Genomic DNA, 25,012 nt, shown 5'->3' on the forward strand with positions numbered 1-25,012 from the left:
AGAGCAAATCTGAAGAGACTGCATTGAAAAGTGACATAAGATTTGAAGTTGCCAATCACTTGAGAAGAAAAACCTAGAATGTTGAGCAGATAGGAGATGCAGATTAGGGACATCCGTGCCTCATATGACTCCCCGCCACTGAGGTGACATGGTAGAGGTGATGAAGAGGAACTCACAGTTTTCTCTGCGGACCTGACAGAAGACAAAGACACGGGTTTGCAATTGGCACTGTTATTTTATTATTAGTACGAGTATTATACAATAAACTTGTACTGGTATACAGACGATTTATTTAAAACAATTTTGTTCAAATTTTGAATCAAACATTGTTTTATTATAATAATGAAATAATTTCTACCTAGAAAACCTGCAAGCACCATCAAAGAAAGGGACCATAAAATTCAATAAACAGACTTGAGTGTATCCTACAAATAGACACACCACGATTAGAAAATAGAATATGAATTCTTCCATTTTTTAATATTTGTTTTAAAAAAGCTAGTGCAAGTACAACATTTTACACTGGAATTACAGAGAGTATGCACGCATGTGGAAAAGTTCTCCTGTCACAATAAAAGCTCTTAACTATGTATGCACTTAAAAGTTTCTTTTCAATAAGGTGCAAAAAACTTTTTTTCCCTAGTTCTCCACATGATAGTAACCTCAGCCCAAGTTTTGGTGTCTGTTTCCCCTTGGCCTGTGGGAGGCATTTGGGTGGAAATCGGAGGGTTTGGGAACCTGGTGTGAAAACCTTTACTGGTTCAGATATCAGGTTCTTTAGGGCCAAGACTCTACTGGTTAGAGATGAAGACTGTCTTATTAAAAGGCCACCACAAATACTGACAGGACTCCCCTGCAACTCCCTTTCAGTTGATACCAGCTGGGATTACACTTGAGCAGTGTGGGTCTGGGGGAGGACAGTAGTCACAGAGTAGATCAGGACTGTGGTAGGTTGTCAGGGTTACATCACTGAATCAACAGTTCATCCCACTCTTGGTCTAGAGACTAACTAAAGAGTAGGTAGCTCATGTAAGAACCGAGAGAAACCTATGCACCATCCTTCTTGGTAACTGATCTTTCAAGACAACCATTCTAAAACAGTGTCACCTCAGCTGGGTAGTCTAGGGGAACGTGTGTCATCTTGGTAAGGGTTACTGTAAACAGCACTTCCCACATAGGCCTTCAGATTGGCCATCCAGACAGCCAAGGAACAAGAAAACACGAGTGGATGGGGTCTCCAAATGATCTGCAGTGGAAGACTCAAGTCTCAAGCGTTAGGGAAGTTCTTGTGGACTGGTTTGTATAGATGCTACCTATTGGCCGAACACACTTCACGTGAATACAGGTGACACTCCTGTATGCAAGTGTCAGGCTGTAAAAAGCTGAAGCCACCATCCCCCTCCTGCCTTTGTCAAGATGAATGTCAGATACAAGAAATTGTGCAGAGGGGGAGGGGATGCAAACCCCACTTTCAGAGGCAAAGCTAGGATCTGTTTGCAGCCCCTAAACTGTCCAGTTGGAACCACCCAGCTCCGCTATTGAACAGGAGTCTAACTCTGAGAAACCGCACTGCATTTCTTCTGGCCTCTACTTGAGAAACATCCCAACAAAAACCAGGCATTCAAGTTGAAATTGATGTTTTACCCCCGTGTAAATGAGGTGTGGGGTGGGAGGCAGAAGGAAAGCTCATTTTTTTGTTTTGTCCCCACTTGAGTCCTGACTTACTGGGAAGGAGGATCCCTTATAGAAACACTTCATGTCCAGGATTATATTCTTTGGGTTTATAGGGACAGGAAGTGCTGAAAATGTCGGACATCATCCAAAGAAAAGAAGTTGCAATGGCTTAAGAAGGGAACTTGGAGAAGTACTTCCGGCCTAGGAATGGACAGTATCCTCAAATAGTGGAATACAGTTTCCCATCCTTCACACAAGAGCCGCATGTAACAAAAACAGAAACAGTAAGCATAGGTATAGTATAGTTGAAGAGCCTCTGACGTCATAATTCTTCCAGGCCATAACCATACAGATTTGATCATCAAGACGACAAATTTCTATATACAAGAAAAATAAAACCCCAAAACATGTAACTTTCAACCCTCCTCTGTTTTGTTTTTTTTTTACACACAAAATATGAAACTCATGGTTTCAACAGATCTGTCTCTTTCAAACACTGAATGAATCATCTCAACATTCATTTTTCTTTTGTGCAATTTTTTTAAAAAAATTATCTGTACTGCCCAAAATGAGTGCCTCAAAAAAAAATACCCCCCTCCCCTTGGCTGCTCAGATTAGGTGTACTTTAAAGAAAACAAAACAGAAAACTTCCCACAAGGTAAGTGCTACAAGAAAAAGCCTATCAGTAAGGTAACATTTGAAGCGAGGTCATCTATGTGAAAAGAATCTCAGCTCCAGAGTAGAGATGTGCAAACTGTTTGGAGTTGCCATAGGAACAGAAATACAGCACTGTCCACGGAAAAGGGAGGAAACCAACCCAACACAACAGGTTATATGCATGTGCTTTATAAAAAAGTAGATTCTCTATAGTTATTACTCCATTTTTCCTTAAATTCTCTATTTCAGAAATTCTGGGTTCAAAACACAACCATGGAAGCAAAGGCCTTTGCTCCACTTTAAAAAAATAACAAAGTATAATTCTCTTGCCTTTCATCTCAACCACCAAAGAAACTGGATTGGGCCCTGGAGACTGAGGCCCTGTATTCCCCTGGAGTCAAAGGGGGCTGACTAGGAAACTGGACGTGCAGAAGGTTTCCAGGAGAGAACAGACCAGTTTGTTGAGCTGCTTGTGGCTCAGGAAACAGTTGCCATGCCAACCAACCCAACTCAAAAAGTCTGGCTTTCTATCCCAAGAGCTTTGCCTCCTCACCCATGTCTGAAATAGGTGTTAGTGTCTTCAAAAGCATCTACAAAATAGGTTTCCTTAGTAGTCACAGATGTTAAAGGGCATTGCCAATTGTTTCCTTAAAAAAAAAAAGAAAAACCCAAAGCTACAACAAAAACAGATTTTGGCAACATATTTCAGTAAAGATCAAACTATGTGCAAAGAGTGGATTTTTCTGATCACTAGGAGCTACTGTTCACCTTGAACGTGCAGCATTATATATTGCAATCTGTGCAGTAGCTAAGGAGCAATCCACACGATGCAGGGAGATCCAAACATCCCTTGAAATTGTACAACCCTACTCCAGAGCAGTCCAAAGTGCTGTTGCTGAACACTTATCTGTGTTCCACACACACACCAGCCCCATCCCTGAGTAAGAGGTGCGAAAGGTTCCGCAGAGTTCCTTGCAGGGGAGAAGGAAGGATGCTGCCACTTCCTGGTGGGGGTAAGGGGGGGAAGGGACCCAACAAGCTCACCTAACAGAAAACATACAAGGTCAGGATTCAGAGTTAAGGACATTCTGTTGCCACCACCACCACCACCACCACAAAAAATCAGGCCATCCCAAACTGAGCTGGAAGAATCGAGAAAAGCAAAATGTGACCAACGTAGATGATTATCCTGCAAGTCCAAAAAAATAAAAAATGCAATTTGGATTTCCACTTTTAAAAGAGTTGAGGTACGTGGCATCCATGGCCTTCTCTCCCCAATCCCTACCCCATCCCAGCTGACCCCAAGTTGGCCCAGACAAACTGAAAATAATTCTAAAGTTAAACATTCTAAGGAACAGTCATTTTATATATTTAGAAATCCCTATAAAGAGAGGTTCTTGTTTGTTGGTTTCTTATTAGTAATATTACTATGTTTTCTTTTTGCCCTGACTAATTTCTTGGTGATTGTGTTCCATTGTAAACGCAAAAGGCCTGCTGCTATTTGTTTTAAAATGGGAAGCAGGAAAGAGGAGAATGAAAGACAGCTGTTGGTAAATATTGCAAAGAGAGCAGGTACAGAGGCGCGTGGCTGATCCTTGTACGCTGATGGCACAGTCATTACTGTGCTCCCTACACAGAAGGGTGACCGCTGCTGCTCCAGGAGCCTGGCGGGCCCCACCAGTGTCCGCAAACCAGAGGTGGCTCCTGCCTCTGTGTGCTCTTCCTATTTCAAGAGAAAGCTGTCACAAGGGAATGGTGACTGTGGTTGCCAGGTGGTCCCCTCCAAAGCCACTGGTGGGCATGCTCCGAACACACGCACATAGGCAATAAGTTGTTTGTGCTCAAAGGCAGAGATCAAAGTCTCACGCACACAGAAGAGACTGAAAAACGGGTTGACTCCTGCCCACACTGCTCCAGAGCATGTTTAGGAACCATCTGCCTCATTGCCGTATTCCAGGTGCACTAGAGTGAAGGGCTTTCGCAGAGTGCAGAGTTTGGGCCTTCGCAGAACTTCCCTCTGGTCTCCTTGGCTGGCTGGCTCTGTGTCCTGGTGATAGACACAGAGGTTCCCTACCCCAGTACTCCACATCCACAATAAGGAAAAGCAAGGAGGTTCGCCTCTCCTGGCTCCTTCTCTCCAGCCTTTTCTGGCCAGCAAGGGGAAGGAAGGTCGACCCACAGAACAGGGAAAAAGCCAAAAGGGAATGAACTTTAACTAGATAGCGTACTGTTGGCACACAAAGTATTGCACATGCTAAGAGAGTGAGAGGATGAAATGGGACAAAGGCTTTAGAAGAACCAATGATTTTTATAATTCCTATACCTGAAATAGAACCACAAAAGTTATTATATTCCTATTGCTCTGAACTGTGTGTTTACCTATTTTAGTGTCGGTTTAATGGATACAGTCCGTTCAATCCTCTAAGTTAGCCAGAAAGTGGTGTGTGTGTGTTTTCTGAGCTCCCAGGAGCTACTGTAAATAGTGCCACACAGCACCCCTGTGGCAGCCTCCTATTCTTCTCACCATCAAAGGTTAAAAAAGAAAGAAAGAAAAAAAGAAAGAAAGACCAAAAACCCAATAAGTGCCCTGAGCAGAATATATGGAAGATTAAGCAAGGTCTCTGATCAGAAACATTAAAAAAAAATCACAGCACTAAATAAGCAATGTGACTGCAAGAATGGGCCCACCCAGCTCTGCTAGCATGCTGACAGGGTAATGACATTTAGAGAGAGGCCACTATTCTGAACCTACTCAAAGGTTTTTGGTACATCCCAGAAAAAAAACAAAAACTCATTAGTCCCAATTAGAGCCACTGTGAATGAAGACCAGATAGCCAACATTTGGGTTGTATGTATGAGGGAGGAGAGGTCTCCTTTTTCTAATTTGAGAAATGGAAGAGTCCTTTTTGTTTTTGAATGGTTAAAGGAAAGTCTAATAAGTACGTATTTGTGTTAGTTGCAACCAAGTGAGAATATTTAAGAACTTCTCTCTATTTATAAAACTTGGTTTAAAGCACTTTAAGATACACTCAGAACCCACAAATGCTATTTTGATCTCTGGGAATGAAAGCTTGTGACTTTGTGAAATACCCTTTCTGGGTTTTTGTACCAAACATTAAATCATGGTTTGATTTCAAATAGAAAAAAAAAGTCATTCTGAAAAATAACATTAACACTTTTTTTCCAGAAACAAAACAAAACACTTGCTCACATGTATAAAATGTCTATATGGAAAACTCTCAGTGGATCTGAAAAAAACTCTCAGATCTGGCTTCTCACGACAGATGTGGCAGGTGACAAAATGAATCTGAAAGGAACAGAACCTTTTAAGAATGGCCTAGTGTCTAGGCAGGTTAGAAAGTAATTTTGCTACATTTATTTATGCTCATTCACCACCCCCAAACCTTTCCCACAATGTTATCAGATAAAAACTGCAGGAATATCACACAAATTATAAACTCAAGATGTGCAAATTGCAAAGTTCTTTAGGAGTTCACTCTAAAAACACTGGACAAAAACGAGTGTCTTTTCCTCCCTGTGTGTTTCTCAGTTTCTCTGCCAGGTCTGCATATGCAAAAAACTTTTTCTCCAACATCAAAGTGACAAGTGCCTGCCATAGTACTTGGTGGTCATCTATTGTCACATACTAGTTCATAAGTCACATTCATCCCTTTAAACCAGACTGGAGCTTGTGATTGCTAGCTTGTGAGCCATCCTGCAGAGCTGAAGTTAGATACAGTACTTGTCGAATGACAGACCAAGATGTTTGATTAAGAGGTCTGCATGTCATTTTTAACTGCTTAAGAGATAGTAACAGGCGTGTGTCCTCCAGATCTAATTCCTCACCGTGTCACGCTGGGATTGAGAAAAAAAGAAGCGGCACCGGAGTTGTCCATAGTCATGAACTAGAAACAGTACTATACCTGAAAGACGGAAAAGAAGCTGCGGGCTCAGCTCTGAGAGCTGCCTGGCTCTCTCAGGGGGGACCGTGCATTTTCTTCCTGGGAGCAAAAGTCAATGCAAATAACCTGATTGGTTTCCCTAGCACTGCACAGAAACCAGTGCTCCTCTGTCCCCAGCCCCACTGCCACTTGCCTGACCAGGAGTGACGTGAGCAAGGACTTCCCTGCCCACCATGACACCTGGTGACGTCACTGGGCTGGTAAGGCAGAAATGAAATTCCACGAGTGGCAGCTGCTCCTAAAAAAAAATCTCAGTGCAGTCAGACCCCATGGGAGGCTGTGTGTGTGTATGTATATATATGTTGCTTTGTACTGTAAAATATGTTGGAGAGAACCACATTCTTTGAAACTAGTTTCCCGTCTGCCATCTGATGCCTCCCTATGATGCCTTAAAGCTGGGTTCCTGAGGATGACTTTGCATGTAGGAAACCCAGGTCCCCCAATCCCATGCTGAGAGTGAGCAAGCAAGGAAGAGGGATGCAGAGAAAGAGAGACCATCACTCACCACCATGGCACCCACGCACCCCTTCATAGGGACACACCCAGACACCCTTGCAGGCCACTTCCCACTGAATTTGCCCTTAAAACCAGTGAGACCTGATGCCCCTTGGCTCTGTGCTGCTGGAGAAGGCAGGCGCTAATAAAGCCACATTCAGGGCCATCTAGGATGCCCGGGAGCTCCATGACCACCCTCTACCCGCCAGCTCCTCAACAGACACTCGCAGACAACGCAAATGCACCAGTCTCCTGCGACACACCTGTGTGACTCTAATGACAAGGTTAGAACGCAAACCTAAAGTAAGAGGATAACATGTAAATACTGTGTTATTTAGCCTACAGTACAGTAATAGGGATACAGACAGCAAAGGAGGCCCAGGCCTCCGCTGCCAGCACGGTCTCTACTTGCCCACATTAGATCGGCCTTCAATGCAGATCTTAACCTCCTGAGGAATGAGCGAAGGCTTGGGAAGAGTCAACGGTGGCTCGTCCTCCGACTTCTCCAGTTTGCGGGTTTCTGGCGCCGACCACCTCCTCTTCCGCGCGGCTGTGGGCTTGCCCGGCTCTATTTTGGTGAGGAAGGGTGCTGCAGGCAATCCTACTTTTTCTGGAAACTTCAGTTCACCATTCTCAGAGAGCACCTGGGTGCCTCCCTGGTTGATTCCGTTTTCTTGCTCAGCATATCTGTGTCTGCTGCCAGCCAGGCTGTCGGTCTTTGCGTGCTTCAGCAGGACACTGGCAGGGTCCACAGGCTGGCCCTTTTTAACAGAGCCGTTCTTCAGGTTCTTGAGGGTGAGCGAGATGCAGACGTCCCCAACCGAGAGTTTGGAACACGGCAGATCAAAGAGCTGGCTGGTTCTTTCAGGACAACAGGACGACCAGCCCTGTCCAAACACAAAAAAAGGATACTCTACCAAAACTTCAACACTGACCTGTGGAAACAGAAGCAGAGGGAAAAGGAAATATTAGCAAATGGTTCACGTGTAGTTCCTGCATGCGCCTATGCATTCGTGTGTGTGCATGTGAATGCATATATACACAGAGGCCAGAGCTCAAGCTTAGGGTGAGTTCTTCAGATGTCCACTTTTTTCCCTATTGGATGTTTTGTCTACATGGAGTTTTCTTTTTTAAATTAAGTTACATATATATATATATGTATACATATATATGTGTGTGTGATTTTATATACATATATGTGTAGTGTATATATGTGTGTGTATATATACATATCTATTCCCCATTTTCCCCTTCTAACCTCCTTCACATTCCCCAACATGCCTTCCTCCAAACTTCATGCCTTTTTTAAATATATAACCCACTAAGACTGTGCCAGCTGCAGGCCCTCCACCGGAACATGAGAACCCACCAGTGGCCACACCCTCCAGTGATTTTCCCCACCACAGCAGCCATCTGCTACCACGCTACCAACAGCATAGATGTCAAAGTTCTGAGAACGAGGGACTGAGTGATCAGCCATAAGCAGGATGTCTAGAGTAAGCCCCCCCCCCCACAAGGTTCAGGACACATCATGGAAGAGGAGGAGGAAAGAATGTGGGAGACAGAGGCTGGGAGGAATGTTGTGAAATGCTAGATTCTAGATATGATATTGTGATTGCAGCCATTACTTTTTTTTTCTTCTGAAATGGGGTCTCTCAATGGCCTGGAGCTCATCAAGTAGGTTAGGTTAGTCGGTCAGTGAACTTTGAGGAGCCTATCTCTGTCTCCCCAGTGCTGGGACTACAAGTGCTTTTTCACATGGGTCTGGGGATCACATGCAAGTCCTCACACATGCGTGGAAAGTACTACACCAATTGAGCCATCTCCCTAGTCCCCTGTGAGTGTTTTATTTAACACAGACACGGGAGGGCTGGATGAGAACAAAAAATAAGTGTTTGTTTACCAGCCTCTCACCCCTGCAGCAATACCCTGAAACAAGGGTGCTAGCTACCACAGCAGTTGAATCCGCCATCTTCAAACATGGGAAGAAGCTAACTAGACAAGTGTAAAGCTCACCTAGCATTTAAAATATTTTACTAGATACCTGCTCTGTAGAGCATCAGTTAAAACCAGTCACTGACCTACAGCCATGACAAAATGCCCACTTAGAATTCAATTGTGGGGCTCCGCAGGTGACTCAGTGGCCCAGCTGTAGTCATGCTAAATACTGGTCATACTAATGCTAATAAACTCCACGAAGAAGGTGTGTACCAGGTTGCCACTGATTCTGAGCCCTTACAAGAGGGATGAGTATAATGCTTGGAACCAATGAACTTTTAGTGTCCTAAGAATTTAAGGGTTCATCATCAATCAGGGCTGGATAACTAGGAAGGACTTTCCTAGGATCCTGAAGGTTGGGCAGCACTGGAGGGCTTTTGCAAGTGGACTATGGAGTCAGCTCAAGTGCATAGCCCAGCCACAAAGTCTGAGATTTTGATCCAGTCTCTGGATTCATTTGACCAATGAAGCATGCACTAAACTAAAGCCCAGTTTTGCGTGCTAAGGTCTCACGCTCTCTACTCCTGAGTTAATCCCACTATGCGACTTCTCAAATTACTGAGCTTTGTTTCTTTATTGGAACCATAAAACATGGAAGTATTTTTAGAAAGAAAAATCACAGTGCATGTTATTTGGAGGGAAATATCATTGCTCTGGGCTATTTTAATCATACTAAGGCTGCTAAAATTTTCTGGTCTCTCTGCAGGGGTCAGCAGTTAATGCAAGAGACTCATTAAACCAGTTAATGTGCTGAGTAGTTTCTATTGAGTGCTCAGCCGTAAATAGGACATTGATATTAACGCCCTGCCTAGACGCAGGGAACATCTGGGAAAAGGGTGGAAAGACTGTAAGAGCTGGAGGGTGGGAAGAGTGTTGTAGTACGCTGTCTTTGGAACATGACATGGCCATGGCACCTGCAGATTCACTGTAGTTATAATCACCTGCACGAAACCCAGGTAGTAAGTTCAGCTAACATTCTAATAGGCAGAACTAATTTGACTCAGTGAGTTACTAAAAGGAGGGAGATGAAGTAGGCAGGGGGGTGTGTTTAGGTTGCATCTGATCAACATTCATTCATCGTTCGCATGAATGAAAGTGACAAGGAATAAACAAAAGGTACTCTATTAATTTTTTTCTAAGTGCCTACTATTTTTCAAATGTTCCAACTTCACGAAAGTAGTTTTTAATGCTTATGTCATATTAGTGAGACCAGTAGTAGCATTTCAGCTTTCTAAATTTATAAGTAGTAAAATCATTTTCCTAATAGTATAGCTATTAGCCAATAGAATTAAGACTGAATGTAGGTTTTAGACCAGAACCTCCCCTCCACCAAACATTCCCTTTCTTCTGTATCTTCTGATCTTTACCTACATTTTGAGGAGTCGCATTACAACACGGTAAAGAGGCCAACTAACATTCCTGTTTCAACTAAGCTAGTGTGCAGTGAGCATGTCCTAACTTTGAGATGCTGTGAAAAGAGGACTCGTGCAAAGCAGAGGTCCTCACTTTCTGCGAGACAGGCATCTTCTCAGGAGCTTCTAGGCTAGACACTGACTACCCAGTTATCTGAATGTACATCCATTTGGATGCCTCATCACATCCACAGTTCCACCTCAATATGAGAGAAACAGACCTCCCGATGGTGTCTCCCTTGTCCCTTCCCCATCCCTAGTCTTCAAGTTGTTCAGTTCAAATCTCTGGAAATCACACTATCTTCCCTTCATTCTCTCATACTACCCACATCCAAATCACAGACACGTTCTACCCGTTCCTCTTCCCAAATGTCTAGACAATTTCTCATGATGTTCACCACCATAGTTTTGGCCAAGTCCAGCATGTCACCTGGAGAAAAATGTCACTAGAACAAGCCTCACAGACTCACCTGACCCCACTTTTCACTACACACAGCGCCCTTGCTTTTGTGTGTTTCTTTAACTCCGAGATACATGCGTCCTACCCAGTCTGTACACTGTACTCCCCACATTTGGGGGTCTTTTTTATTTGCTGCCTCCCCATCTCCCCAACACCTCACAAACATCCTGTTCAATATAGTGACCACTCTTCCCTGGCTCCACTCCTATAGGCATTGTACCTTCCTCAGAACACCTACATTTTAATGCACTATTTTTCTGCTTTACTCCTAGTGTCTGTCACTTATCCCCCTAAACTCACTGCTGTTCCCAGAGTCTAGGCTACTTGCTAACAGAGAGGTGGCCATCAGAAGGCACTGTTTAAGACAATGGACAAATCACTTTAAAAATTTATTGAAAAAATCACAGCTATCACAATGGTCCTTCCTCCAGGGTCTATGTCTGTCCCACTGGCAGCTTCCTGGGCTGGGCCATAGCTGTCCCTCTCAGAGTTCCTCTGCCAGCTGCTGAGCTGATCATAACTTCATGGGATTATGCTTTAATTTCCTCCCCCGTTCTTTCCCCATTTTATCAGGGATGCAAACATTTTCAATGATGGTCTTGATTAAGCTCCTAAAAACAGAAAGTCCTTTGTAGGGAATACCTCTCATTTTTAGGGAATGATCACCTCCTACCCCCTCCCACTTCTCACCATCTTCCTGCCTCACTCAGAACAAACATACCTACTTCCTACAACCCCCTAAACCGGCTCCCCTGAAGCCATCTCTTCCAGCTTTCCTTCTGGGGAAGCCAGACACGGAAGCAATGAGGCCTCACTTCTGAGTCCATATCATGTCCCACCTTCATAAAGAAGCTAAGGACTAGCTTTGAACATTACATTTAGCTCTTCTATGTGAAAAACAACATACAATTCCTGTAACGACCTTGTCAACAACTTCTGTGTCTAAACACTATGCACACAGAGAGTTATGCTGTTTGATTGCATATTTCAATCTTAGATTAGTGCTACATCTTTACAAAACACATATGGACATTTCGCCAAAAGCAGAAGGAAAACAAAATGTCTGTTATTTAAGTGTTTCTCTCCTTCCTTCTCGAGACTCCCTGCTTTCACACACGTGAAGGGCATCTGCTTTACCAAGCATTCTTCCTTCACCCCAAGTTTAACACCATCTCCTACATACAACTTCTGCCTGGAGCTAGAAGCCAGCCAGTTCCTCCAAAGCTGCCTTTTAGTCAGGAGGCCTGGGAACCCCTGACTGAACTGGGAACCCCTGATTGCCTGTGAAGTGAGATTACAGATTCTTTTTTTTAATCTGTAGGTTCTGCCTGCTCTTTTCCTCAGAGAAAGATTTGCAGGACTATGTTTCCAGCCTGAAGCAAACCAGACAACTCCACAGTGCCGATGAAGGGACAGAGAGACAGCTAGTGATTTCAGGTTTTAAAAGTCACTAATGAAAACCATCAGGCCCTTTGTGGAGTATAAGAGGATCTGGGGACATTCTATTTAAAGCACCCAGTCACATGACTTAACCTTTGGTGAAAGCATTGTGGGGTTGCTCAGAAAACCCACATCCTTGCATTGGGAAACTTTAAAACAAAGCATAAACCATAGGTCAGGTCATGGCTCCCAGAACTCTCCAATGGCAAGGCCCCATCAGGAGGCTCATTATTGGTCAAGATGGACACTGTCCAACAAGGGACAACACAGCTGATGCTGTGGCATTCTGCACTGGATGGATGATACAGTTTCTATCCCATGTGCCTTAACATTATGGGCCGGAGAGGTAGCTTAGTGACAGAGTGCTTGCTGAGTATGTATCAGATCCTCGATTCCATCTCTAGTAAAGGCAGGCAGGCAGACAGGCAGGCAGGCGACAGACAGACAGACACAGACACACACAGACACAGACACACACACACACACACACACACACACTGTGGTAACCTGTGCATATAATTCTATTGGGAAACTGCAGCAGGAAGCTCACAGCCTAGACTACACAATGATGCTGTACTTCAAAAAGCTAAACAAGCCACCAAAACAACAATAAAAAAAGATCGCTTATTTAGCATTGAAATAAGAAGCAAGAGTGGGATCAAAGCCTGAGAAATGCATGGAGGAAAACCTCAGATGCATGTTGCTAAGTGAAAGGAGCCAATCTGACAGGCAGTAACCCGCATGATCCCATCTATGGGTCATTCTGGAAAGGGACAAAACTAGGGACAGTAAAGACTGGAGGTTCTTAGTCCTCTGAGGTGTGACATTGAGAGATAGGTAAACATGTAAAGCATAAAGGATTTTTAGACTGTTTAAATTATTCTGGAATGCTGGCTACAGGGTCCACTGCATTTACTAAAACACACACACGTTGCAACGTAGAGTAAACTCTAATTCAACTGTGACTATAACCAACAACAGCCTATGGATACTGACTCAGTCATAATAAACTTAATATACAGCACAAGGGTCTTTGTGGTTTTGTATTTTGCAATTACTGTAATCAACAACAGCCTATGGATACTGACTCAGTTATAATAAACTTAATATACAGCACAAGGGTTTTTTGTGGTTTTGTATTTTGCAATTGGGGGCTAGAGATATGGCTCAAAGGCTAAGAGCACGTACTATTCTTCCAGAGGGCCTGAGTTCAATTTCCAGCACCTATGTCAGGTGGCTTACCTATGCCAGCTAGCTCCAGGGACATCCAATACAGCTCCTTCTGTATTCTATGGGCACTGTACTCACATGCACAAACTCACACATAGGACATACACATATACACACAATTAAAATAATAAAATAAAAATATTTATCAGATTCATTTTTATATCTATTTCTCTGTCTGTCTCTGTCTATCTACCTATCTAGTGTGTATATGTGGGTGCTTATGTGCAGAAGTCAGAGGACAACTTGTGGGAATTTGTTCTCTCCTTACACCCTGTGAATTCTGGGGGGTTGAACTCACTGTGTGAGACTGGGCTGCAAGTGCCTCTACCAGCTGAGCCATCTCATCAATTCCCAGTACAAGATTTTAACAATAAACATGATACATATATATACACATATGCACACACATATATATGCATATACACACATTATATATATATATATACATATATGGAGAGAGAGAGAGAACTTCTATATGCACACAAATCCAGAGAACAACTTTGGATATTACTTAGGCTCTGTCTACCATCTATCTATCTATCTATCTATCTATCTATCTATCTATCTATCTATCTATCTATCATCTGTCTCTATCATCTACCATCTATCATCTGTCTACCAACCATATATCAATATATTATCTTTCTATCTATCTATCATCTGTCTATATATTATCTATCTATCATCTATATATCTATATCATCTATATATCTATCTATCCATCAATCATCTATTTACTGAGACAGGGTCTTTTACTGGTCTCGAACTAGAGTAGGTTAGCCAGTGAGCCTCAGGGATTCGCCTGTCTCTGCCTCCCCAGTGCTGGAATCACAAGTGTGTTTTACCACACTTGATTTTCTATGTGGGCTCTGGGGATTAAGTTCAGGTATGCTCAACTGGGCTATCTCCCAACCTCTAAACAGAAAACTTTAAAACAATAAAGTCTCATCACTCAGGTTCTGAGGCAGGGGGACTTTCAAGAGTTTAAGGTCAGTCTGGGTGATTCCTTAAGACAAAATGAAATAAAGCCAAGCCATGATAACTATGGTTTAAAACAACCTGCTATCAAGAATAAGACTATCAAGTAGAAGACACACCCCATAAAGGTTGAAAAGCAACATATTTCTTCTGTTTTGTTTTTGAGATGAGTCTTGCTATGATGCCCGGGCTCCTCTTAAACATCCAGACTCAAACAATGCCCCTGCTCAGGTAGTTATACCACCACATGGGTCAAAAGACACATACAAACAAGTGTGGCTTGCTGCAGTTTCCTAGAGGGAGTCTTTTAATATCAGAACTGAGAGGTAGTGAGAGTATTACCTATGTATAACTGGCCCACAGACCTAGCACATGGCCTTCACTCAGGCCCCTGAGCATCTATGCTTTGATGAATGTGTTTTTTTTAACCCTACAGACTGGACAGTAGATATTGTTGAGTAGTTAAGGGACTGACTATTCAGGCTTATTTGCTGCTTGTACGAGAGCTTTAACTCTTTTTAGGCTCCAGTTAATCCAACAGTGTCACCAGTGACTCACAGTCCACAGCAGTCAAGCTGAGAAATAGTGGAATGAAGGGAAAGCTGTCAGTGCACACACAGTGAGCCCAGCATCACAGCCCGCCACAGGAACGTGGGCACCAGCCCATGGGGGGAGGAGAAAGCAGTAGCAACTATTAAGGAGCCAGCCACCAAGGAAGCAAGGGAAGCAGTTACCTCAGGAGGCCCTGGGAAGTGATAGACAGCCCTAATAACACGGAGCTCAGCATTGAGGAGAGCAAGGACCAGGGGGAGGTGTCAGGTGAGAGCACTTTACAGAGGGACACTTTATGAAGACACCGCTGATTCAGAGAAGCTGATGCCCAGAAGCATGGGGCAGAGATGGGCAGGCTGCTTTCCCAATGGGAACTGCAGGACAGAATTCAAAGGCACCCAGTGGGATGCTCTCATACAGGGGCTCTCCCAGTAGGGACACAGCTGACAACTTTTCACAGGCCCTTGATGTGTATGTACATGGGTGCTCGTGCTGATCTGGAGGGGCGGGCCCCCAGTCCTCACTCATGTCTAGCTCCTCCTGATACACACACTCATGCAGGCTAGCTTGTGTCTATTTAGACTGCCGAGTACAAGGGGAATATGGTCTCTCTCTGCATGGGTGTCAGACAACAGGACACAGGCAGGCTCAGGGCAGCTTATTGTGTTCACTGAGAAAGCCAGCTTTCTAACTAGGGTTGAGGAGATGGCCTTTCTTTCCATTCATTCTTTTAAGAGCATATAATGCTGCATTTTCTCTTAGGAAGCAAACCTCCTCTTTCTCAGGATTAAAGTCTCCTACCATACAGGGAACACTGTGCCACGTGCCAGGGCGGCTAGATGGGGGAGGGCAGAGCCAGACTCGGCCCTTTTTACTTGAAGTATCTATTAATGCATTTTCCCAGTAGATAACTTGCTTCCTAACCAACCTTCCCACATAGTCATCCCTTTTTCTTTTCCTTCCCTAGAAGACCAGGCTTTACTCTGCATCCCATAGTGGAGACATGCCCAAGGCTTATGACTTTATACTTGGAGAACAGCAAGTGGGTTATAGTTGGGAGTGAACTCAAAGGAAGCAGTTGCCCTGTGGGGCTCCCAGCCTGAACAAAAGCACAGCAGGAGCAGCAATCCTGTCCCTGCCCTTGTGGAATGTGGTACCCATCCACCTAAAGAGGAAAGAGACTTGCTTCTCTCAGCAAACACGGTGATACAGGGCAACACTTATAGCTTGCTCCATAGCACTATTCTACAAGTGCATAACAGTGCAGTGTACAGCAAAGACATGGAGACAGAGGTCAACAAACACAGGAAAGCATTTTCCTGCTGTACCATTACCTCATGTGAACACCAGACAGAAACAACATTGGAGGCATCTTTTCACAAGAACAGTCAGGATTCAACTTCTTAAAAAAATGTTCACTAATGGCCTGGGAACATGGCTTAGTGGGTAAGGGCACTTGCCATGCAAACAGGAGGACCTGAGTTCGAATTCCCAACACCCACATAAAAATCCAGGGTGACCATGTGTGCCTGTAACTTCAGCATTGGAGAGCAGACTGAGGCTTTCTGTCCAGCCAGCCTAGCCTAAAGGTAAGAGTCTGTCCCCATCTGAAGGTAGTAAGGCAGGAGGTAGAGAGGTAGACATTCAGCATCCTCCTCTGGCCTCCCCACCGGGTTTATGGGCTTTGTACCTCCACACTTACACCTATAACACATACTCACATAAAGTCACCAACACAGATACCTGGCTCAGTTCCTACTTTATGTATGTGCTGGTTAGCTGGAAGTCAGTAAGAGCTTCCCTGAACATACTTTTAACTTCTGTTCCTGAAGCAAATAAAAACAACCAAGTTTGTCCTGGAAGATAGAAAAGCAAAGGTTTAAAACAGAAACAAACAAACAAGCAAAAACAGCTGAGGAGGGTGAAGTGGGGAGAGCTCTTGACTGGTGATGTCCAAGGAACTAGATTCAAATGCACACACACACACACACACACACACACATACACCCCATAGAAAAACAGCTGAGGAGGGTGAAGGGGAGAGCTCTTGACTGGTGATGTCCAAGGAACTAGATTCAAATGCACACACACACACACACACACACACACACACACACATACACCCCATAGAAAAACAGCTGAGGAGGGTGAAGGGGGAGAGCTCTTGACTGGTGATGTCCAAGGAACTAGATTCAAATGCACACACACACACATACACATACACCCCATAGAAAAACAGCTGAGGAGGGTGAAGGGGGGAGAGCTCTTGACTGGTGATGTCCAAGGAACTAGATTCAAATGCACACACACACACACACACACACACACCCCATAGAAAAACAGCTGAGGAGGGTGAAGGGGGGAGAGCTCTTGACTGGTGATGTCCAAGGAACTAGATTCAAATGCACACACACACATACACCCCATAGAAAACATGCATGCACATACCAAAGACACACACACACACACACATACACCCCATAGAAAAACAGCTGAGGAGGGTGAAGGGGGGAGAGCTCTTGACTGGTGATGTCCAAGGAACTAGATTCAAATGCACACACACACATACACCCCATAGAAAACATGCATGCACATACCAAAGACACACACACAGACACAATGAAGACACACATATGCACCCCATAGATACATACACGTGCACACACACACACCTCATAGAAAACATGCATGCACATACCAAAGACACACACACAGACACAATGAAGACACACATATGCACCCCATAGATACACACACGTGCACACACACACACCTCATAGAAAACATGCATGCACATACCAAAGACACACACACACAATGAAGACAAATATATACACCCCATAGACACACACACACAAAATGAAGACACACATATACACCCCATAGACACACACATACACACACACACACACACACACACACACGAGAACCCTAAAAAAGTAACACAAAACCCTACAAGCTCAGAAGATTGTCTTTATGTAGCAACATTAGGTTAGCCTGTTTTAGAGAAGAGAGACCATCAGCTGGGGGTGGGGGTGGGCATTGGGAAAAGTCATTTGCCCCACACAAAATGCACACCTGGGCTTCTAGCTCTCCCCACCACCCCTCAGTGTGCTCTGGGAAGGGCCATGGAGGATGTGTGAAGCCAGCCATTCTTGGGGCTTTCTGTTCATGAAGCTATTTATGCCCAGGGTCACAAAGCCATTTCTATCCTAAGAAAACCATCCTTTCCCCCACAAGCTCCCTAACTGAGGTCGTGATTCTGTTTCCCAAATTCAACAACTTGTTTATTTCTACATTTCCCTGTGGGTGCTCAGGGGGAGCTTTATCTAACCAGTTGCAGATACCTGTGTGTCTGCTCAGGCTAGGGAGAAAGGTCCTTCGAGAGATAGCTGGGAGGGAGGGCAGCCCTTGCAAGCTCAATTAAGTCTGCGGTCATTCTCTCTCCCTCACCAGATTCCGCTGCTCTCTTTCTCTCCTGTGACTTGGTGATTCAAAACCTGCCACTTGTGCAAGCATTGCTTGTGGAGCATTTCCTCTGCAATGATGTCAGCCAGTCTCTGATAGGCTTCTAGAACAAAGCCACAAATCACTGGTTGGGTCTGAGCCTTGCACTTTTATTTTAATGGCCTGAAACCCAAGCAGTCTCTTTAGCAGATCACAGGCCTCTTGTCTGGCTTTGCAATAGCACTTTCCATTCCAGGAGAGAAAGGAACATTCTGTCTGCTCATTGTGCTGCTGGAATCCCTGCTGTCAGGCTGTGGGGAAGAGAGAGAGCAGGGTCTGACCACACAAGGAAGCCAGTCTCTCCATGGCTTGCATATTAATTTTGCAGAGTTCTGAGCAGGGGCAAACACACACACATTGTTGTCCCTCCAGGCTGAAGAGGGCTGTGGGCTCTTAAGTCTTGGGGTCTTGGTCTGTTTTGACCTGGATGTACAATCGCCAGGCTACAGTGACTGAACTTATTCTCTTGCTGAAAAATGCTGCTCAGAAGAGAATACTATTTTCAAAACTGGGCTGGGAACATATCTCAGTGGCAGAGTGCTCGCTTAGCATGTGCCAGGCTCTGGGATCAATTCCCAGCAGTGGAACAAATAAACTAACGTTCTGCCTTCTTGCCTCTGGTCAGAGTCATGTTCTAAGGACTAAAACTGAGGAAGAACACAGTCTGGCCTATTTCCATGGTTCTCCCTGGGCCTGCGAATTCATTCTGCTGACATCACTTCATACTGTAAGTGAGCAACAGCACACATCCAATTTAAATAAACATGCTATCATCTTCTCAGAATCAGAACTTTCTAGAAAAAACTTTGTTATCCTTACCGAATATTGAATGACTGTGGTCCCTACCCACGAAGACCATGCTAGGTTAAAAAGTTCCAGGGAAGCACAGCCTGTGACCCTGAGCAAGGCCCGTCATCTGGTCCTTCAGGGGATGTGCCTAGATGGAGCAAGCCTGGCTGACCCTCGGCCATGTGGCCAGTAAAGCTGCAGCTGTACATAAATGGGCCCTGGAGAAAATGCTGGAAGATGGTTTTAAGATTCTGGAAAGGAGGCTGAGCTGTAGCTCAACTGGGAGAGTCCTTGCCTAGCAGGCAGGAGGCCCTGAGGTTGATTTCCAATACTGAATTAAACTGGGCATGGTGGCATATGCCTGTAATCCCCGAGCTCTGGAACTGGAGGCAGGAGGGTCAGAGGTCACAAACGCCTTTAAGCTATTGTGAAGTCGAGGACATACTGGGTACCTGCATTTTCCTACTCTGCGACTTCTGACACATAGTCCAGGTCACACGGTATTAAACTACCCCACCCCCTAAAATCCCAGTGACAAGAACCCCGCCCCAAGACACATCTTTGGGATCCATTCTCTTAAGGAGCTGCAGCATGGCTGCCTATAGCCAGGATTCCCTAGCTTTCCTAACGGAGATCACCGGGAGGGCAATTCTTCTCAGTTTCCTTGCCCACGAATCACTATAAGCACCGCCCCCCATGGTACCAGGTAAACCGGAACCCTACCTGCCGGAAGCAATCACTTTGCCAGGAGATGACAGAGTAAGGGTAGGGGGCCCCTACCTGACTGACCCTGGTGAGGGTTACCTGGGCTCGATGTTCACCAACGGCGAATTGTATCACGGCCACACCGGGGCTGTGACTGTCCTCAATCCTCTCCACTGTGCTGGAGTCGATCTTGAGGTCATTGCTAATCTCTGCACTCTGGATGAAGTCCTCTGTCTTCAGGTCCTCCACCTTCTTCAGCTCCCCGTTGGCCAGTTGGATGATCGAGCCTTTCATGAAATATGGCGGCAGCGTGGGTGGTGCCGTGGCAGGCGACGCCACCGACTGCACCACCGGCAGGTGGATCTGGGCCTGCACCATGGCTGGGTAGGCGGCCTGGGTGACCAGGGCCTCGGGGTTGAAGTTCTCGCTCTTGGGCAGGGCGGTGGTGACAAACGTGTGAGGCACTGCAGCAAACTGGGGCGAAGATGTGACTATGGCCGAGGCTGCCCCAGCTGTGTCCATGTCAGGGCTGCCCACGGGGATGAGCAGAGGCTGGGTGCCTGGGATCACCAGGTGCTGGGGCAGGCTGCCGGCATAGGTGATCGCTTGCTGCTGGCCACTCAGGTAGCCGATGACCGGAGGTTGAGTCCCGGCATAGAAGGCTGTGGCTGGCAGGCCCACCGGGAGAGGCTCTGACGCACTGTGAGTTGTCTGAATGACCGTGTGTGGGGACAGTGCGTAGGAGCGGTGGCTGGGCTTCCCTAAGTGCAGGCTGCTCTTGTCGTTGAGGGTGGATGGCGAGGCCTCGCGATGTGTGGCCTGCTGCGCCTCCAGGTCGGTTGAGGGTGTGTTGTTGTTGGGCAGGACCATCACAGATCCACGGACCCCAGAGGTATCACGACTGCTGTAGTCCGCTGGGCTTGGGTGGACCACCACATGCCTGGATTCATAGGGATGAGGCACTGACTTGCTGCTTGCCTTTCCCAGGCTCAGCTCCACAGAGGGCGGTGCCCCATACCTCCGGCTCTTCTCCATCTCCCCATTCAGGACTTCCTTGGCCTGCATGGCCTGCTGCAACCTGCTGCTTTCTGCTTTTTTGGTGGACTCTCGAGGAACAAAGTGGCCTCCAGCGTCGCTGTATTGCACGACCACCTGGGACGAGGGCCCCAGGGTGAGTGTGTGCGGGATCATCGTCTGATGGGGATGGAGGTGGACCGGCATGGGTGGGGGAGATGCTGCCCGCCCAGAGCTCTGTGGAGAGCCGGAAATATGAATGTACTGATTCTGCTGGGTGGGTGGAGGGGACCCCGGGGCGACGAGCCCCGCGGCCCTGCCGAGGTGCTGCTGCGGTGGGGGCTCGACCTTATGTCCTGGTGCCTGGCTCAGACTGCCCATGTTGGCCAACAGGGTGGAATAGGCCTCCAGCTGGGAGCGCTGTGAGGGAGTGGTGGCCCCTGCAGCTGAGGCCACCGCACTGGTGACCGGGTTGCCTGATGGGGAGATTAGCTGGGAAGGGATAAAGCCAGCGTAGGGCCCACTGTACTGGGAGGACCCGATGAACTGGAAGGTGTGTGACAGGTGGGCATACTGCACGGGAGACACCGGAGTCCCTGACTGAGGAGGAGGGTACACTGCGGGCAGCGTGGTGGCTGTGGGGACTGACCTGGGGGCACTGGGTGGGGAGTAGTCCAGCCCTGCGGACAGTGCTTTATGTAAACCCATTCCTTGTAAACCAAGCTCCCCGGAAGTCCCTGCTGGCCCAAGCCGCCCACCCCCATGGCCGCGACTGCCAGGGGTGCTGGGGAGCCATGCCACACCCTCCACGCAGTGGTTGTCGCTGGGCAGAGCAGCGGCCTTCTCCTCAGAGGGCCGGCTGGTGGCGGGGATCTCACGTTTCTTGGGAGGCAGGCATTCATTGCTCCGCTCCTGGTTGGATTTCATTTTTCGCCGTCCCCCCTCCACGGTGGCTGTTTCACTGTCTGGCTGGCACTGATCTTAGTCTGATAAACAGAGAGTCACATTGGATTTCTGTAGGGGATCCAGGCCCTTCATGAGGAATCATCTCCCCGTGGGTTTGCTAGGCTGGCAGTAGCAGCTCCGGATTCTGAGAAGGGAAAGAGACCAAGAGTGGGACAGGAAAGAGAGAAGGGGGGAGAAGAAAACCAAAACATCAGCTCTGGGGGAAAGCCCCATCAGGCCAAACCAACCAATCTACCCACTCTCCTACCAAAGACCTTGTTACTAGCAAGATTAAGAGGAGACCCTGGATTCTGAAGGCATTCCAAAAGCAGATTATAGCCCAACTGTTAAAATAGATAAAATGGGAGCTAGGCTAATTTGAGCTAATAAGAATCAATAAGTAAGTTTAAGGGTGTATGCTTCTTAAACATTTGATTATTTGCTTATGATTTATTTGTGTGTGTGTGTGTGTGTGTGTGTGTGTGTGTGCATGAGCGCCTGTGTGAGTTTATGCATGTATGTGCCAGTGCTCACAGAGGTCAGAAGAGGCCATTGGATGCCCTGCCACTGGAATTATGGGCAGCTGTAAACTACCATTTGGGTGCTAAGACCTGAACCTGGTCCCCTACAAGAACAGTAAACTCTTGACCACCAGCCAGCTCTCTAGCCCAGGTGTACTTGTTTAATAAAATAGAGTAGGCAGCTCAAACATTTCTCCACACTTTCTTTCCTCTTCCCCTTGGGGTGGATAGATAATCAATTTTTCTTTTTCTTTTTTATAAGGCTCTCTTGTTGCTCTGACTGGACTCAAATTGGTTGTGTAATGGAGGCTGGCCTTGAATTCATGATCATCCTCCTGACTCAGCCTCCCATGTACTGGGATCACAGGTGTACAGCACTCTGCCTGGATTTTGTTTTTTGTTTTGTTTTGTTTTTGTAGATGATGTATTTTGTAAATTCATTTCACAAAAAGGTTAGTGCCATTCCTCATCACCTGAGAAATTTTATCTCAGTCAAATGAGATCCCAAGAACTGAGCTTGGGGAAGGTGCAGGTTTGGAATAGAGATGCGTGGTGGGTCTTCAGGCCATTTCTCCATCTTTAGATATCAGAGCCAATGTCATTAAGATTTCACCTGGTGTCAGGGTGGTGTCCCCTTTCCTAACAGCACCTCCCCCACATACATTTATATATCCCAACTCAACAGCAGCGGCCCCAAAACAATTCTACTCATTAGAGGTCTCAAGAGAATTCCAAGTACAGTAATTTACAGGGCAACACCAAGAAATCTTTGAGAAAGTTACAAAAATAATTTTAGCTTTTAAAAAAAATCTCAAACAAACACAATATATAAGATCAAGCCTGACATGGTGACTCATGCATGTAATTCCAGCACTTTGAAGGCTGAGGCAGGAGGATGACCATAAACTTGAGGCTTTCCTGGGCTACATATAAGATGCTATCTCATAAGAATGATGCATACATAAATATACAAATATGTAAATGAAATAAAGCCAAGACTTTGAAAGTTTTCTTAATTAAGAGTGAGGCACTTGCACTTGCCTCATCTGTATCTCTCCCTGTCCAAATTTGTCTTTGGATATTCTTTCCATACCATCTCCTCCTCCTCCCCTGGAAGGGGCCAGCTCACTATGAGCAGGGAATGAGATATGTGCCAAACAAATCACACCTATGTGTCCAAACACAGCCATGTGGTGATGTAAGGAACTCTTGTGGAACCATCCTATCTCAGTCTCACAGAGACACTGAATTCTGAGTCACCACCATCGTGTGAACCACGTCCACCTGGCATGAGGTAGACTTTCAAGGTGACCACTGTGGAGCATGCCAGCAATAGGTGACAATGCTGTCCAAAGGGAGAAGCTGGAGAGGGAAGCAACTTCAACGGCTCTGATCTGGGGAGCTGCATTTCTGGGGTTGGGACCTGAATACGTTTCCTCCTCAGATTCTCTTTCTTGTGATCTGACTTTAAAACAGACCCACCTCCCCCCAAAACTGGGTGTGGCAATGAATGCTGTAATCTCAGTCCTTGGGAGGCATAGGAAAGAAAACTGGGATGTTATAAACTAGCCTGAGCTATACAGTATGTTCTAGGCCAGCTTGGAAAGACCCTGTCTAAACAGAGGAAAAGAGCAAGCAAGTAAGCAAGCAAACAAACAAAACAATCAAACCAAAAAAAAGCTCTAAGTCTTTCCAAAATAAAGACCAGACTCATACTGTAAGCTCCCAGTCTTCAGCAATTCAAGCTGTGTCCATGTTGAAGCAACAGCAAGACCCACAATGCGACACAGCCCTTTGCTCTGCTCCTCCTCCCTGTATCACTCCACTCATGAGTTTATAGTGAGTGTGTATGTGTTAGCATGTCACAGCGTACATGCAGGGGTCGAAGGACAACTTTAGGGATCAGGTCTCACCTTCCACCTTGCTTGAGATGGGGTCTCATCACTATTGTGGAAGACAGTCTGTGAGCTCCCAAGAATTCTCGTGTCTAGATTCCATCCTGTCATAGGAGTGCTGGGATTACAGACACACGGTGTATTGTTCAGCTCTTACATGGGTTCCGGGGAACCAAACTCACACTTGTGTGGTAAATGCTTTCTCACCCAGCCACCTCTCCAGTCCCAGCTTCAGATTTTTCCACATGGTTTCAAACTCTAGTGGGGGTAGCAGTAGTCTAACAGCTCTTGTTTCGTTTCAACATCACCAAGAAATACAACAGCGAGGTGACAAATGACACAAGACGCTGGCCCTCCCTCCTGAGTTTGGTCAAGTAGATGGAAACTAAGAATGCTCAGGCATACTAGAACATGGAGTTCTAGACATTTGGTTTCTGAACACCAGAGTTACTTCAATAAGAAAAGGATCTCTCACAGTGACAAGAGAGCCATTAGACATAGGGACAGAAACAAGTAATAAGACTGAAGTTATTTATGCTGAAGAAATTAAAAACAGCTTTGCCTGAGCATGTATAAAAGCCCCAAGGTGGATGAGGAATTGTGTTTCAAATAACTTTATTTAGTATGACTGTCTCCTATTAAACACAGAGCATCATTTGTACCCAGTGTTTACAAATCCATTGCAAGGACAGAATAAAATCAAACCCCAAAGCATCAAAAGTGCTGTTACTTTTTGCTGTCTGAAATGTGGGTCCGCTGCAAAGAGCAACCAGTGCTC

At 45.8% G+C, this 25,012-nt stretch overlaps 1 protein-coding gene across 13 annotated transcripts in view; it reads right to left on the minus strand.

The window, feature by feature from the left end:
• Positions 1 to 215: 215 nt before the first annotated feature.
• Positions 216 to 25,012, minus strand: part of Atxn1 (ataxin 1) — a 395,773-nt gene continuing 370,976 nt past the window's right edge. For all 13 annotated transcript variants that reach the window (XM_040755915.1, XM_040755911.1, XM_040755914.1 and 10 more), the window contains 2 exons: positions 19,959 to 21,963; positions 216 to 7,723 (listed from right to left, as the gene is read on the minus strand). In XM_040755915.1, coding sequence (XP_040611849.1) covers positions 7,193 to 7,723; positions 19,959 to 21,800 — 2,373 coding nt within the window. In that variant the 5' untranslated portion in view covers positions 21,801 to 21,963 and the 3' untranslated portion in view covers positions 216 to 7,192. The remainder of the gene's footprint in view (positions 7,724 to 19,958; positions 21,964 to 25,012) is intronic.

The sequence above is a fragment of the Mesocricetus auratus genome, unplaced genomic scaffold (assembly GCF_017639785.1).
Source record: "Mesocricetus auratus isolate SY011 unplaced genomic scaffold, BCM_Maur_2.0 Super-Scaffold_100013, whole genome shotgun sequence".
NCBI lineage: Eukaryota > Metazoa > Chordata > Mammalia > Rodentia > Cricetidae > Mesocricetus > Mesocricetus auratus.